Source organism: Leiobunum rupestre, chromosome 1 (assembly GCF_980474605.1).
Source record: "Leiobunum rupestre chromosome 1, qqLeiRupe1.1.hap1, whole genome shotgun sequence".
NCBI classification, from domain to species: domain Eukaryota; kingdom Metazoa; phylum Arthropoda; class Arachnida; order Opiliones; family Sclerosomatidae; genus Leiobunum; species Leiobunum rupestre.
The window spans coordinates 66,849,916-66,869,033 of record NC_143384.1 but is presented as its reverse complement, the minus strand read 5'-3'; the positions used below and the strand labels follow the sequence as shown (position 1 = coordinate 66,869,033).

The following is a 19,118-nucleotide window of genomic DNA, read 5'->3' as shown; positions in this document are numbered from 1 at the left end:
AATAATAATAATAATAATAATAATAATAATAATAATAATAATAATAATAATAATAATAATAATAATAATAATAATAATAATAATAATAATAATAATAATAATAATAATAATAATAATAATAATAATAATAATAATAATAATAATAATAATAATAATAATAATAATAATAATAATAATAATAATAATAATAATAATAATAATAATAATAATAATAATAATAATAATAATAATAATAATAATAATAATAATAATAATAATAATAATAATAATAATAATAATAATAATAATAATAATAATAATAATAATAATAATAATAATAATAATAATAATAATAATAATAATAATAATAATAATAATAATAATAATAATAATAATAATAATAATAATAATAATAATAATAATAATAATAATAATAATAATAATAATAATAATAATAATAATAATAATAATAATAATAATAATAATAATAATAATAATAATAATAATAATAATAATAATAATAATAATAATAATAATAATAATAATAATAATAATAATAATAATAATAATAATAATAATAATAATAATAATAATAATAATAATAATAATAATAATAATAATAATAATAATAATAATAATAATAATAATAATAATAATAATAATAATAATAATAATAATAATAATAATAATAATAATAATAATAATAATAATAATAATAATAATAATAATAATAATAATAATAATAATAATAATAATAATAATAATAATAATAATAATAATAATAATAATAATAATAATAATAATAATAATAATAATAATAATAATAATAATAATAATAATAATAATAATAATAATAATAATAATAATAATAATAATAATAATAATAATAATAATAATAATAATAATAATAATAATAATAATAATAATAATAATAATAATAATAATAATAATAATAATAATAATAATAATAATAATAATAATAATAATAATAATAATAATAATAATAATAATAATAATAATAATAATAATAATAATAATAATAATAATAATAATAATAATAATAATAATAATAATAATAATAATAATAATAATAATAATAATAATAATAATAATAATAATAATAATAATAATAATAATAATAATAATAATAATAATAATAATAATAATAATAATAATAATAATAATAATAATAATAATAATAATAATAATAATAATAATAATAATAATAATAATAATAATAATAATAATAATAATAATAATAATAATAATAATAATAATAATAATAATAATAATAATAATAATAATAATAATAATAATAATAATAATAATAATAATAATAATAATAATAATAATAATAATAATAATAATAATAATAATAATAATAATAATAATAATAATAATAATAATAATAATAATAATAATAATAATAATAATAATAATAATAATAATAATAATAATAATAATAATAATAATAATAATAATAATAATAATAATAATAATAATAATAATAATAATAATAATAATAATAATAATAATAATAATAATAATAATAATAATAATAATAATAATAATAATAATAATAATAATAATAATAATAATAATAATAATAATAATAATAATAATAATAATAATAATAATAATAATAATAATAATAATAATAATAATAATAATAATAATAATAATAATAATAATAATAATAATAATAATAATAATAATAATAATAATAATAATAATAATAATAATAATAATAATAATAATAATAATAATAATAATAATAATAATAATAATAATAATAATAATAATAATAATAATAATAATAATAATAATAATAATAATAATAATAATAATAATAATAATAATAATAATAATAATAATAATAATAATAATAATAATAATAATAATAATAATAATAATAATAATAATAATAATAATAATAATAATAATAATAATAATAATAATAATAATAATAATAATAATAATAATAATAATAATAATAATAATAATAATAATAATAATAATAATAATAATAATAATAATAATAATAATAATAATAATAATAATAATAATAATAATAATAATAATAATAATAATAATAATAATAATAATAATAATAATAATAATAATAATAATAATAATAATAATAATAATAATAATAATAATAATAATAATAATAATAATAATAATAATAATAATAATAATAATAATAATAATAATAATAATAATAATAATAATAATAATAATAATAATAATAATAATAATAATAATAATAATAATAATAATAATAATAATAATAATAATAATAATAATAATAATAATAATAATAATAATAATAATAATAATAATAATAATAATAATAATAATAATAATAATAATAATAATAATAATAATAATAATAATAATAATAATAATAATAATAATAATAATAATAATAATAATAATAATAATAATAATAATAATAATAATAATAATAATAATAATAATAATAATAATAATAATAATAATAATAATAATAATAATAATAATAATAATAATAATAATAATAATAATAATAATAATAATAATAATAATAATAATAATAATAATAATAATAATAATAATAATAATAATAATAATAATAATAATAATAATAATAATAATAATAATAATAATAATAATAATAATAATAATAATAATAATAATAATAATAATAATAATAATAATAATAATAATAATAATAATAATAATAATAATAATAATAATAATAATAATAATAATAATAATAATAATAATAATAATAATAATAATAATAATAATAATAATAATAATAATAATAATAATAATAATAATAATAATAATAATAATAATAATAATAATAATAATAATAATAATAATAATAATAATAATAATAATAATAATAATAATAATAATAATAATAATAATAATAATAATAATAATAATAATAATAATAATAATAATAATAATAATAATAATAATAATAATAATAATAATAATAATAATAATAATAATAATAATAATAATAATAATAATAATAATAATAATAATAATAATAATAATAATAATAATAATAATAATAATAATAATAATAATAATAATAATAATAATAATAATAATAATAATAATAATAATAATAATAATAATAATAATAATAATAATAATAATAATAATAATAATAATAATAATAATAATAATAATAATAATAATAATAATAATAATAATAATAATAATAATAATAATAATAATAATAATAATAATAATAATAATAATAATAATAATAATAATAATAATAATAATAATAATAATAATAATAATAATAATAATAATAATAATAATAATAATAATAATAATAATAATAATAATAATAATAATAATAATAATAATAATAATAATAATAATAATAATAATAATAATAATAATAATAATAATAATAATAATAATAATAATAATAATAATAATAATAATAATAATAATAATAATAATAATAATAATAATAATAATAATAATAATAATAATAATAATAATAATAATAATAATAATAATAATAATAATAATAATAATAATAATAATAATAATAATAATAATAATAATAATAATAATAATAATAATAATAATAATAATAATAATAATAATAATAATAATAATAATAATAATAATAATAATAATAATAATAATAATAATAATAATAATAATAATAATAATAATAATAATAATAATAATAATAATAATAATAATAATAATAATAATAATAATAATAATAATAATAATAATAATAATAATAATCATCAGCTAGGCTAATATCCAAGGCACCACCCAAGGCCTAAGTCATCATGCGACTTTTAAAGCCATTAATTCAGGTGGCCGGGTCACAATGCGTAGGAGGGTAGTAGCAAGCCCTTCATGGAACGCGAGCCAACAGCTCCCTACACTAACTATTACCGTTATAAGTCGCTAGATTAATTGGGCGTAAGGTGGTGACTTGGGTATTAGTCTAGCTGATTGTTTGACTTTTTTAAGACATTAAAGTACTTGCTATGTAAAATCTTCATATTAAGAAGTGTAGCAACTTTTATAATCCATCCTATGACGAAATTCATGGCAGAAATTATAACTTTGATTATAGAAATGGCAAAACTTTGTAGTTACTTATGGGCGTTTTTAAACTAATTAGGGATGCGCGGTACATTATCAAAAACGTACGGCATCATATTTTGAATAGAGGTGTATTCATTGATATACTAGTAAATTATGTTAAACCGGCATTTGCAATCACCAATGTAGGCTTTGTCCCTAACAGCCTTTCCCTTTACTTCGGAGAGTTATCTCGTTGTTTTGGGCCAACGCTGGCTGGGGAAGTTAGGGAAGACTCATCCGCGCTCGCGTCGTCCACCTTGGGAATTCTCTGAAAGTGGCGACCTCTGACCCGAAGGGTTAAGAGCGGAGTAAAGTTACCGGTGACGCTTACTTTTGCACCACAGTGAATCCGCAAAGATTTCTTGGCGGGTTTTCTGCTACAGCCAATTATGTTGGAGACCGGTAGCGTCATCCGAGATGCTCGCTATATAAGGGGGCGTTGGGAAACTGGAAAATAACCTTTTTTTGGTTCCGGAGTACGATCTAGCGGGCGGAATCCTTTAGTCTTCTGTTCTAGAGAAGTTTATTTTGTACTTATGCCACCTCCTATATTATTATAGGAAAAAGATCAGCTACGCTGAGGAAAAAGACGATATATAGGTAGTTGTGTGTCAGTTCACTGTAGCCAAGAAGGGACAGGTATTTAAGAGCATAATAAATAGTTTTAAGGGGGAAGAATACAGTAAAAGCCTCTTTTTCGTTCAAGCTGAACGTTTCTGTTTTAACAATTACATAATTGAATTATATTATTCTTATTAGGCCGAACCTTCCTCTAGTGCTTAAAATAATTTTGATAATTTTCATATTAATAGTTAATGAGATATAGGGTCCGAACTAAAGGGTAGTTTGGGCGCTTGCCCAACTTGTTTAGCTTCGGGGGTCCGAATTAAAACGTAATAACTTAATTCCTTTTAGATTTAAAATTGTCAAAATTATTTTAATCACTAAAAAAGAGGCTGTTCTACACAAAAATGTTAATTTTAAAAGTTAAAATACAAAATTAAAAGTGTTCAGCTTGTAGTAGCGCGAAAGTAGACAATGGCCACTGCAGTCTTCCCCCTTAAAGGGAAATAAATTCGAATATATTTAGGTTTTTTGGTTTACACGCGTACGCAATTTCCGAGGTATACTTTTTAAAATGGTGTAGTTTTTACGGTCACCATCTTCGTGACCGACCCCGTATGTATATATCAGAGCATACTAAACAAACTAAACATAATGGTAACCACAATTGTTTATTACACGTAGTTTTTACCAAGTATACCACACCAATGTACAAAAATGTCCTATACTTTACTGTTTCCCTTTTCAGCCTATATACACGTATAACGGCCTTTTTTAAGTACCTTTCTGATTTTTGAAAACTATATGCTGTAAAAATAAAGCACTACATCATTAGTTATAGCATAAGTCTATAATATTCGTCCATAAGTTTGTGACTTTGGGGAATATTTTACTGAGAGCTTGTAACGGAGTGACGTCATGAAAAGAAGGTAATCTCTCCCTAGCGAGGCACTGTCAAAGGCTACATGTGACGCGTTAGCAAGCGGACCCAAAACGGCGACGAAGCCCGTAATGTAGTCTGTCTTGTGAATAGCTCTAAGTAAATCTTTTGCATTTGAAGAATAGGAAGTGTCACACTTATGTATCAATATTATATACCTATGGTTACAGGTATATCGTACTCAAAAGAGGACTATTTTACATGTAATTATAATAAAACTTAGTGTAAATTTGATATGTAAAAGTGTACTTTTTCTTTTAATATTTAATGGGAGTAGAAACTAAAACGAGAAATCGTCTGCTAATACGGGATACGACTTCTTTTTAACGTAAACAGCGCCAATAACTACTAGTTTCTGTTAATCCTGGCGGCATAAATGTGCAATTCGTTCATCCGCCATAAGTATGGCACTTTATACTCCCTTTATATAACCATAAACCCAATATTAATTTAAACTAATATATAATCATTTATACAGGGTGTTTCAAAAGGTCAAGCAAAAATTTTAAGGGGTGATAGGGGGTGAGTTGAGAAGTATTCCTGTTTTTCCCCATTTTCCTACGATCAGTTAAAAGAGTGCCAGAGAGCTTCAAAGTGTGGCCTACTAGCCCCTGGAGATAGGCAACAAGCAGTGTCGTAAATAGCGCCCCCGCAGACCCCACGGCGGGGGGGGGGTGAGAACTAGGGGCCCCCAAACGTTTCTGATTCAAATCGGTGGTATTTAAAAGGGCTCCGAGTAGTTTTTCGCGGGGGGGGGGGGGGGGCGGAGTTCTTAGTCACGCCACTAGCAACAAGTGAAAGTCCATAAGCGTTAGGGCTGGAACAAATAAAGACACCCTGTAGAAACAGTGGGTACGTTCAGTAGCAGTCAACGGGAAAAAAAACCGATGGATTTGATATTTTCAACCGATGAGCTTTTTCGTCATAATGACGTCCTAAGTTGCTGAACGCTTTTATTCAGTCATCGGTGTTTTTTAAAATGGCGTAGCTTTTATAGTAGTTTTACGTCAGAAATGACGTCAGTCATCGGAAAAACCGACTCTTCCAGCCGATGACTTCGGTGAGTAACGTCAAAACCGGAAACGCGAAAAAGTGTACAGTAGGAAACCGATGTCACCGATTACTAATCGGAGAGTCCGATGAGCGCTGCTGAACGTAGCCAGTAACTTGCAGGTCCTGATTCTCAGAAACATTACTTCTTGGCAGTTTTCTTGAAGATGTTTCATTGAAGGATCTAATTAAAACATCTAAGCAAGTACATTATCAAAATACATTTCATGGAAAACTCAAGAAAGTCCCCAAATAAAATAAAGTAAAGAATAACATTAATTCGTTAGAATAATAGCTAGCAGCAAAACCTTAGGCCTAAGTCTTCGAGCGATTTTAAAGCCATTTATACGGGGTAGTAGCATTTGTCCGAATTTCATTCGTTCGAATAGTGTCGCATTTGTCCGAATTTCATTCGTTCGAATAGTGTCGCATTTGTCCGAATTTCATTCGTTCGAATAGTGTCGCATTTGTCCGAATTTAATTCGTTCGAATAGTGTCGCATTTGTCCGAATTTCATTCGTTCGAATAGTGTCGCATTTGTCCGAATTTCATTCGTTCGAATAGTGTCGAATTTGTCCGAATTTCATTCGTTCGAATAGTGTCGCATTTGTCCGAATTTCATTCGTTCGAATAGTGTCGCATTTGTCCGAATTTCATTCGTTCGAATAGTGTCGCATTTGTCCGAATTTCATTCGTTCGAATAGTGTCGCATTTGTCCGAATTTCATTCGTTCGAATAGTGTCGCATTTGTCCGAATTTCATTCGTTCGAATAGTGTCGCATTTGTACGAATTTCATTCGTTCGAATAGTGTCGCATTTGTCCGAATTTCATTCGTTCGAATAGTGTCGCATTTGTACGAATTTCATTCGTTCGAATAGTGTCGCGTTTGTCCGAATACTCATTTGTCCGAACTCGAAAACCGAAATTGTTCCATTTGTACGAATTTAATGATCTTGAGTCTCATTTGTCTGAACGAGTAGTAGCATTTGTACGAATTTAATGACCTTGAGTGTCATTTGTCTGAACGAGTAGTAGCATTTGTTCGAATTTAATGACCTTGAGTGTCATTCGTCTGAACGAGTAGTAGCATTTGTTCAAATTTAATGACCTTGAGTGTCATTCGTCTGAACGAGTAGTAGCATTTGTTCAAATTTAATGACCTTGAGTGTCATTCGTCTGAACGAGTAGTAGCATTTGTTCAAATTTAATGACCTTGGCAAACGGATAGAATGGTTAAATTACCAACAAATTATAAAAAAAAATTTCGGAAAAATGAAACCGTAATTCGGCCATCGGAGCCAAATTTTTACAGTTCGGACAAATGAAATTCGGACAAATTCTACCAAATCATTTATACAGGTAGCCAGGTTTCAATGCGTAGGAGGGTGGTGGCCAGTGTGGGAAATAAGGCACTATCACAGGCCAATCGCCAGTTTAAAAATTAGCTGGGCCAGTTAAAAAATTAAATGCTTGGGGTGTTAGTGGCCCTGGTGACCACCTAATTAAAGGTCTCTAGATAATTTGGCCTAAGGTGGTGCCTTGGGTATTAGCATATGTAACACAATTACTCATAAGTATGCCACTAGCTCTATTTCTTCTCTAACGGTTTGTTTCACAGATATTGCGTCATCCGTACCCTACGTAATATTTGATGTCATATTTGATGTCATTTTGGACGTCATCAAATCTCAAATGCCGATTATGCCGTCGTATAATTAGCTCTACGCCATTATTTTAGTAAACAAAGCGGTTCATTAAAAAAATAGTATATTAATCCCTAAAATTGTTTGGTCTTTGCTTCTATGCTGTGTGCTTGCCAAGCACACAGCATAGAAGCAAAGATCAAAAATTTTGAAATACCTATAATAACTAACCTACTAAGCCTAAGCCCTAGCACATATTGTCAAGAATAGATAATTTGACCATAAATTATTTAAGCATGATTTCGAAGGTTAAAAATGGTAAGTGGCCAGTGGCCAGTTTTTTAATTAAACTACCTAGGCTCTACTGGCCACAGGTCCAGTTTAAGAAAATTCCTTATTTCTCAGCCTGGTGGTGGCTAAGGAATTTCGAGCAACGTGAACCCCCTACACTTACTATTACCGTTAACCTTGACAAGTGTTTTAAGGAAAGGGTAAACCCTTTAACCAGAATATTCGTGAGAACAGTGTTACACTTGAAAAACATAAATCAATGATTCCGAGTACAGCGTAATTTGGGGACGGTCCCTCACGCGATGTGTTTCTTCGTAAGGTCATAAAAAAAAGAGTTATTCCTCACGAAAGTTACTTTTATTAGTTTTTAAGCTAGAGAAATTCTATGATCGTGCCGCAGTTTTTCCTCCAGCTGAGAGATCGGCTACGAATACTTACTTAAAGTGTATGGTATCTCTGAGAAGCGAAGATGAAAGACGTTAAGGTTTACACTATTGGGAAAACGAACCGATAAATTTCTTCTGAATGCTGATAACGATCGCTAAAATGTAAATTGCGAAAGTGGACTAGGGTGGGGAAATTTTACAAAGATTGAATGGTTCCTATATATGTAAATATATTTCAGAAGAAATTTTGAAGAAAGTATGTAAAACTCAGAGGTAGCTCAATGAGCTTGCAATAACAAAATACCTCACCTGCTTATAGCTTACTTTGAATTATGGCTTAAAGGGCAACAGAATCGTTTCAAAAAATTGGGCCAAATATCAGTTAGTTCCTAACCTTCCATCACGTCCAAAATAAGAGAATCATCAATCCCACCCTCCAAATTCAAACGATTCGGTAGCCCTTTAATTATCATTAAAGGAAGATACATTTTTCTTTGTATATGAAATAACTGGTTTCAAATTTATTTTTATTCGTATGAACAAACACAAGCAGAACGCAACCCGTCCACAGTCGTGCATTTTCTTGAGTACAGTTTTCATTGGTTAGACCTTTTAGCGCCTGCTGCCGTCGGTAGGGGAAAATTTTGAAATTGTCTTCCCCCTTTCCGTAAAACGTTCAGCTCGTCCTACGAAATTTGTACACAATTCTGCGTTAGCGTGTTTAAGGGCTAGCTGCGTTCTACTTGTTTGTTGCTCCTAGATAAGATATTGAACTTCTTTCGTAGACAGAGCTAGGATCTAGTTTAAATTTCTACAAATAAACTTTAGGACAAAAATTAAGACTATTTACGAAGAAATACCGTGAATGAGAGACAAGGTAAAATTATTTTTAATCTATAAAATACGAGACGTTTCAAGCCTTGGCTCGTCATTCAGTCTGATTACAAGTTAAAAATCATACACTTATATAACGTTAAAAGCATGTACATACATTCCGCAGAGAGATGCAACGCAAAAGTGACCTGGTGTCGGGTTTTTTTTTGGCTCCTAACAGATAGAGTTGGCGCAGTCACAAAATATACAGGTCGGTAATATAAGCTTACAATGGGGGATTACATAGTTTTGAATTTTAGGAGTTTATCGATGTTCCAATTGTTTTTTAATGTTATGCCTAAATCTAGATTAAAATTGTTATTAAATTTCTTAATGTATATACTTTCTGTTATCTTCCTTTTAAAATATTCGTTTTCTTTGGCTAGAATAGTTACGTTATCCCAATTAATAGTGTGCGATGGGTTATTTTTTAAATGGATGTAGAAGGCATTCGTTGAAATCTTTTTGGTGACATCACGTTTGAGTTAATTTACCCTTAGTTTTCTACCGGTTTCGCCTATATAGATACCATTGCACGTGGAGCACTCAATTTAAATAAAAAAGCCAAAAACCTGGGTGGTACACTACTAAAGTGGGAACGGAATGAACCAAAAAAAGAAAACAACCCATCCGAGACAGTTGGCGTAGTATATAAAATTGAGTGCTCCACGTGCAATGAAGTCTATATAGGCGAAACCGGTAGAAAACTAAAACTAAGGGAAATATGTAACTAGTGTGTGTTTCAACCTCGACAGTACTAGTGAGTGTTTCATAGCGTTTTTAGACGCGCATTTTTCATTGGCTAGTCTTCTTAGCGCCTGCCACCGTTGAAAGGGGAAAGTACCGAATATGCCTCCCCCCGCCCGTAAAATGCTTTGCCAAAAGGCGCGTCCAATGAAAACTGTACACAAGAAAGGGCTAGGGCGTGAACAGGCAAGCTGCGTTCTCCTTGTGTGTTTGTTTCTCATAGATGGAACCAATGAGATTTGATTGTTTTATGGAAAGCTAACCTACCTTTCGAGCATGATTGGACTGGGAGAAGCCGAGTTGTTCTCCATTAGTATAAATGAATACATTCATAGTGAACTAGCTATTTGTAGAATGTTTCTAATTTGAGAAACTGGTTATAATTTGCATTAATGTTACAAACACAGGCTTTTACACGTATCATCGATACCAAAAGAAACTTATTAAAATTAGCGAACTTCAGAGGAGTAATGAGGTTTTGATTAATATGGCGACACAAATGGTGCACTAAACGGACATTAATAAGATAGATTTAGTTGATTAAGTGTTATGTTTAATTGGAGGGAAATAAATTAATGAACGGATAAACTTGTTTTCACAATTTTAAAATATCTCAAACGTTTCACGATTAGTTAATTTTTTGTTATAAAATCCGTCTTATAAGGGTTTTAATAAATCCATTATATTTTAATTAATATATGATTGATATTAACCATTAGTGTATATTATTTAACGTAAATATGTTGTCTTCATATCTGCTATATTAAAAAAAGAGTAACCACATATTGTGGGCGAATTTATATGAACAATTTGAGATTGAATAATGCACTTTAATAACTGGACAAAATGGATTACCAAATCATTGCCGATAGCGCTCACGTTCGGCTCAAACCAAATTTGACACTGCTACGCGTCGCCTTGGTCCCGACTTGAATACCGTGTTTCGTCTCTCCGCCGATGACCAGGCCTTCACTCCTCTGACCCCGTTCTATAGATCAGCGGTTCCCAAAAGGTGTTCCGCGGAACCCTAGGGTTCCGCGGAAGGGTCACAGGGGTTCCGAGAATTCGCAGCGCGGCCATCTTTGTTTGTGTCAAGAGTCTTTTAAGATATGTAAAAAAATGAGTTGGGGTTCCGCAAGAATTTGGTGGATAATTTAGGGTTCCATAACATAACCGCTGCTATAGATGGAGCTAGAGCCAGTACCGCAATTACTGAAGGTGGGGCCCTAGGCACTAAGTTAGTGGGGGCCTATGTAAGGAAAGCGTAAAAACGCAAAACTCGCGTGTCCCGAAGCTGAGCTTATGTCACGAGAATAATGATTTTTCAAATAATAGAGCAACAAGCCTGATATGTTTTTCTCTTAAACGGAATCAGTTAAATATCCATTGATTTCATCAGTGAGTTAAAATTTAACTGCAAAACTAGTGAAACAATAAAAGTTCACAAATTTTTCAGTACACAATTTTTTTGGCTTTAATGGGAGCCTTCTGTTTGTAGGGGCCCATAGGACTGTGTCTATGACAGCCACTGGTCTTTAATACGGCTCTGCCTAGAGATTGGTGGAACAGATACATTAACCGCCAAATTTGGATTATTCTTAAAAATTTCGGTTAACTGTTTATTTGTGGATATTATTCGCGGTTATAAAACGATTTAAAGGGGAAAGGCCAAGCTTTTCCAAATATGTTCTCACCAGGTGTCGCGGCGGACGCGCGCTTTTAGATTTCCCGAAATGTCTTTATTTTATTAAAAATTAACCACTCAATATTTTTTTATGCGGTTTTCGCCATAAATTTTAATTTTTAACGGGCGATAGGGCTATCTAACTGGATAAAATCAAATAAATCGGATATTTCTTATCGAAACCTCGAGCTCTAAATTGACACTTCCTCCCCAGGACTTCTAACTAAGGATAGGGACCAGCCAAAAAGGTCCACGATTAAGGGGCGAACTATAAAGCACGGTTACAATTTTTATAATAAATTTCAAACTTAATCCTTAGGCCTGATACTTTATCGTCATCGTGAGCGCATGCCGGCTGAACCCGTTTTGTTTTATGTTCCTATATTTTCTCGCTTGAGGCGATTATCTGGTTTTTAGTATGTCGTCTGTTCTACCGGTGCCTACGTTATTATAAAGGCCTGTGCCAGCTGCTCAGCTAGGGGGTGACAGGAGCTTGCGACTTACGCGCGAAAGACCAATAGGTGGCGTACTTCGTTGTCTTTTACTTTTCAAATATTTCGAGATTCGCGCCAAAAGTTTGAATCGTTCGGCGGGCTAATTTTGCTAATATCCTGTCTAATACCATTTTATTAATGGAATTTTCATTGTAAATACTTAAATTAAATAATAAAGTATGTTAAAATAGGCCTTGGCAAAAATTTTATCAGTTAAAATAACCTAGTTTTATAAATAACAGTATTTTCGAATAAATTGATTATAATTAATCAATTTATTGGAAATTAAAATATTCTCAAATTTATTTTAGTAATGAAAGATTTTGAAAATATCTTACTTAAAACTCTCGACAAACATTTCACCGCCGCGGAAAAACCGTCTTTCTCCTTATAAGACACCGACTCGACAATGATTATACGCGGGAACTTCGGAAATTGAAAACTCTAATGTAAAGGAAGAGCGCCTCTATGACTATGAAATCAGACGCTTGCACAGGCCTTTATAATAACGTAGGCACCGGTTCTACATAGCACAACTATTTCGACTAAATGAAATATTTGGAATTATACACTTATAATATGTTTATAAATTAGATTTATAACACAAATAGAATATTCTTTAAAACGTTTTTCAGATTTTAGGAGGTTCATTCCTCGTGTAATCATGGAGTGATGCCACCAGGGGTCAGCCGTTTTAATAAAATTTTCCACAGGTGTTTAAGACCTATTTTTAAAAAGTTTTTGAAATTTTGAGCCGAATATCATGTGTATTCTTTTACGGTACTTTTAAAAAATCTCTGATTTCGATGATTTGTCTTCGACCTTTTTGGTAGTGTTTAGAAAAAACGTTATTCTGATCATTTGGCTTTAGTTACACTTCCGAAATTTTGAAATCTTTTAGAAATATATCTTGCGTATACATTTGCGGTGTTTTCAAAAGTCTACAATATGTACTCGTTTCCCGGTTAACCCCCAAATAGGAAATAAAATATTTTGGGGGATGTCACTCTGAGACCGCTATGGACAAAGTAGCAACTTCGATTTTATTAAAATACGTATTTCTTTAAATATTTTAGCGAGAGCTTTCAGAAAATATACATTTTTGTATTAAGTTATTGCTTCTAAGGTAAGATTTCGAGATATTTATATTTGCGAATTTGGTATAAAATTCTAAATAAAATTTGGGGGTGTCATAGATTAACCGATAGAAAACAAAGTGCAGTACCAATTTTTATATTAATATGTTTATCCTAAGGTACATTTATGAGAAACGTTTATATTGCGCAATTGGCCTTAATTTCGAAATTCAATTTTGGGGGGTGTAATAGAGAAAAAGATGCAATTCGAGGGCTTTCAGAAAATATTCTTTCCATATTTATATTTGAATTTAAACGAACGTTGTTGTTAAAAGTAATTTGTCTAATTGTTGATAATATTTATGAATTGAATATCAAGAAAATAAAATTAATTTCTAATTTAATACCAAGAAAATGAAATTAATTACCAAGAAAATGAAATTAATTTCTAATTTAATACCAAGAAAATGAAATTAATTTCTAATTTAATACCAAGAAAATGAAATTAATTTCTAATTTAATACCAAGAAAATGAAATTAATTTCTAATTTAATACCAAGAAAATGAAATTAATTTCTAATTTAATACCAATGAAATGTAATTAATTTCTAACTTAATACCAAGAAAATGAAATTAATTTCTAATTTAATACCAAGAAAATGAAATTAATTCCTAATTTAATACCAAGAAAAACTTTAATTCCTAATTTAATACCAAGAAAAACTTTAATTCCAACTTTTCGTAAAGGTAATTAATTTTTTAAATCTTTTGAGGGTATTTTAAAATATTTATTTGTTTTGCCATCTATTAACAAAGGCTCTGCTACTTTGCACAAATTGCAGCTTAAAAGCACATAGCACTAAAAATTTCCAAAACTTGTTAACATGAGGTCCTAAACACCTGTGGAAAATTTCATTAAAATAGGCCGACCCATGGTCGCATCACTCGATGATTACACGTGCAATGTCCCAGGAGTAATGTTTAGGTAAATATAGGAAATTATAGGGACGTTCGGGTGAGTTTATGGGAAATTCTAGGAGTAATTGTTAGGCAAATATAGCAAATTCTAAGAGCGATCGGGTGAATTAATAGGAAATTATAGGATTAAGTTTTAGGCAAATAAAGCAAATTATAGGAACGTTCGGGTGAATTTATAGGAAAATATAGAAATAATTTTAAGATAAAATAAATGCTATTAGAGGAAATTTGGTTGAGTATAAATATTACATTTAATATGAAAACATCCGATACTTTGTGAATAGATAAATATATTAAAGTAATTTTACATTAACATTATAAAACCAAAGCCCATGGAAAAAGTACAACGGTAGAAAACTGGCGGTTTTGAGCGCCTTCTTTCGAGCTTTAAAACTAAATTAAAAGAAAAATAGGAAGATTGTCAAATTATAGGAAGTTATAGGAAGATTGTCAAATTATAGGAGGTTATAGGAAGGTTGTCAAATTATAGGAGGTTATAGGAAGGTTGTCAAATTATAGGAAGTTATAGGAAGATTGTCAAATTGTAGGAAGTTATAGGAAGATTGTCAAATTATAGGAGGTTATAGGAAGGTTGTCAAATTATAGGAAGTTATAGGAAGATTGTCAAATTGTAGGAAGTTATAGGAAGGTTGTCAAATTATAGGAAGTTTTAGGAAGGTGGTCAAATTATAGGAAGTTATAGGAAGATTGTCAAATTATAGGAAATTATAGGAAGGTTGTCAAATTATAGGAAGTTATAGGAAGATTGTCAAATTGTAGGAAGTTATAGGAAGATTGTCAAATTATAGGAGGTTATAGGAAGGTTGTCAAATTATAGGAAGTTATAGGAAGATTGTCAAATTGTAGGAAGTTATAGGAAGGTTGTCAAATTATAGGAAGTTTTAGGAAGGTGGTCAAATTATAGGAAGTTATAGGAAGATTGTCAAATTATAGGAAATTATAGGAAGGTTGTCAAATTATAGGAAGTTATAGGAAGATTGTCAAATTGTAGGAAGTTATAGGAAGATTGTCAAATTATAGGAGGTTATAGGAAGGTTGTCAAATTATAGGAAGTTATAGGAAGATTGTCAAATTGTAGGAAGTTATAGGAAGGTTGTCAAATTATAGGAAGTTTTAGGAAGGTGGTCAAATTATAGGAAGTTATAGGAAGATTGTCAAATTATAGGAAATTATAGGAAGGTTGTCAAATTATAGGAAGTTATAGGAAGATTGTCAAATTGTAGGAAGTTATAGGAAGATTGTCAAATTATAGGAGGTTATAGGAAGGTTGTCAAATTATAGGAAGTTATAGGAAGATTGTCAAATTGTAGGAAGTTATAGGAAGGTTGTCAAATTATAGGAAGTTTTAGGAAGGTGGTCAAATTATAGGAAGTTATAGGAAGATTGTCAAATTATAGGAAATTATAGGAAGGTTGTCAAATTATAGGAAGTTATAGGAAGATAATCGAATACAGGAAAAATTATTAAATATGGGAAGTGTGTTTACTCTGCTTAAGTTAAGCTCCTAGCGATGGCACTGCTTTAAAGCCACTTAAACTGGCACAACCTCACGCGATTTTGAACAAAGTAGCCTGCACTGTAGTTGTACGGTGTACATCCGAAATAGAAACGACTTACGATATTGTAAATGTTTGACAAAATCAAACCTTTGCCAAAATGGGCTCAAAGTGCTATTGTTCCATTCGGCAGAGATAATCTTGGCGGAATAAAAGTAAAGGTAAATGGTTAGAGACTGGATAAAAGCCAGAACGTCTACGATATCCTATTTAACATCATCTAAGTTTTATCTCATTTAATTTCGTAAGGTACACTACATGTTTATAATAAGAAATGCAATGCATTACAGCAAAGATCTCCCACAGGGAGGGGGGATTAGCGAAACAAATAAGTTAATGGCAATATAGATCTGATTGTTGACTGTGCGGACCAAATGGATAATAAATATTGCAAAACACTGAACAAAGCATAAATAATGTATTAAGCTGTTATGTTTGACACTTCTATACTTCTATTGTAACTATTCGTCGCACCAATGATTTTCTTTTTTACAGGGTGTTTCAAAAGGTCAAGCAAAAATTTTAAGGGGTTATAGGGGGTGAGTTGAGAAGTATGCCTGTTTTTCCACCATTTTCCTACGATGAGTTAAAAGAGCGCCGGAGAGTTTGAAAGTGTGGCCTACTAGCTCCTGGAAGTAGTCTGTAACAATCACAAAACCAAGCAGCAGGGACTTTAAATACTGTTTAAGTTTACTTTTCTACGCTGGTTACCTCGATTTGTTTACAAAGTCATTTTTTACCTATCACACGAACCCAAACCTTACATTGTTAATCAGTTTAAACTAGTCTGGAGGTTTAATTTTACTTTCAGATTCGAAAAAATAATGTGAAAATGCCGCTTTATTTAAATTTGCAAACAAAGTATTAGAGTTATCATGGAATGAAAACTTGTTTTTATTTTTTTTCGGAAAAACAAGGAAAATATTCTGGAAAAAGGCCTGAAGTCTTCATTTTCCGGAAAATTTTCCGACTTAAAACACTAATTTTAAGTACTATTTCATAATCATTAGTTTATGTTCTTTCTTTTAGATTACCAAAGACAAAAATGAGTGCCTTAGATTGTCTGTTTACTTGGAGAACCATCCAACCAATCTTTGTGCGTTTAACAAACGTTGTAGCGTAGATTGCGTATAAATTGGAATCGCGGTTTTGAGGAGGAACTCGTTAAGCAGGCATTACATCGACGCGTTGCGCGGTGGTTGTGGAAATCAGGAGAAAGTGGCATCCTATCAGCCATTGAGCAAGTTAGTAGGTAGTAAACTGGAGTCGACGGAAACGAATACTCAAAAACACAGCGACGATGAGAGCGAATCGGGAATTCACGGTCACATGTTCCGCTTACGGAGAAGACTCAGTCGGAACGCGGCGTCAGTGTATCGCTGCGAACAACGCCTTCTGGTGTCGGTTACGGGAGGTACGATTATCGCGGTGCTGTTCTGGATCGTCGCTATTTCCACGGATTATTGGTTTAACGTGAACTATCCGACGGGCATCTACCTCAATAGGACAGGTGTTGTGTTTCTTAGCAGCCACTCGGGACTTTGGAGAATATGTAAAAAACTAGTGCACAATACTACAAATAATGGAGACGGAACCACAGTTAGTAAGTAACAAATTGTACAAAATTCGAGTACAAATTTTTTGTGTGTTTATCCGAGCAGCCCGCCATTTTATTGTACAAGATCAACATAACAGGTTACGTTAAACATTGTTGCAAGTTAAAAAAAACTGTTCTTAGAACATTGTTTTACTTAAGATATTTTGAAAATCCTTTCTTTAATAGCACTAAATTTGCTGTACTTCAACAAAATATGTCTTCTTGGCAGCTAGGTGCAACAAACACAAGAGAACGCAGCTAGCCTTTAAACACGCTATCGCAGTGTGGTGTACGAATTTCATTGGACGAACCTTTACGCTAAACGTTTTACGGAAACGGGGAAGACAATTTCCGAATTTTCCCCTTCCGACGGCTGCAGGCGCTAAAGCGTCTAACCAATGAAAAATCTACGCAAGAAAATGCACGACTTTGGACGGGTTGCGTTCTCCTTGTGTGGGGTGTTGTGTTTGTTGCTCCTAGTTGCCAGTAAAAGATTTTATTAAAACGCCTAGCCGGTCAAATTTCAAATAATTTACTTTAAAAGCGTGTTAATGCTTGCGTTTCAAATGCGAGCTAGTGAACAGAGTGGAAAATAAGGATAAAATTTACTATATCAAATTATTTCGGATACGCTCTAAGTCATTGTCCTTAATTCTAGCTCTGCTCTCTGCAGTGGCGCAGCTGTCTAAAGCATTCTCAAGTTCAAAATTGCTTCATAAAAAACTTTCCCAAATTCCCATCCTAAATAATTTAGTAGCCCCTTAAGTATTTACCGGGTACACCGGGCTATAAATCTGACACATGTCCAGCCCCTTAAGTATGTAGATTAGGATCAATAGCAACTTTCTTACTTTGTACAAATGGAATTGAAAGCTATGATACTGTAGATAACGCAGTTTTATGTCAAATATGAAATTGTAAGTTGTGTAAGTTATTCTAGATAAACAAGTTATACATATCTGAGCAGGCATATCCAAAACTTATTTAAATAAAAATTCTTATTTTATAGATTTTTAACTAAACTGAACAAATGTTTCCTCGCTCATCCCCCAAATCAGGAAAATGTTTGGCCAATTTTGCACCCCCCAAATGAAAATTACAGCAACGCCA

The 19,118-nt window shown here is 28.9% G+C and overlaps 1 protein-coding gene across 2 annotated transcripts in view; it reads left to right on the top strand.

Annotated features, from left to right (window-relative positions):
* The window catches only part of LOC149966187 (voltage-dependent calcium channel gamma-5 subunit), a 56,640-nt gene that overhangs the window by 27,510 nt on the left and 10,012 nt on the right, over window positions 1-19,118 (top strand). For both annotated transcript variants that reach the window (XM_090171031.1, XM_090171038.1), the window contains one exon: window positions 17,441-18,014. In XM_090171031.1, the coding sequence (XP_090027157.1) occupies window positions 17,741-18,014 (274 nt within the window). In that variant the 5' untranslated portion in view covers window positions 17,441-17,740. The remainder of the gene's footprint in view (window positions 1-17,440; window positions 18,015-19,118) is intronic.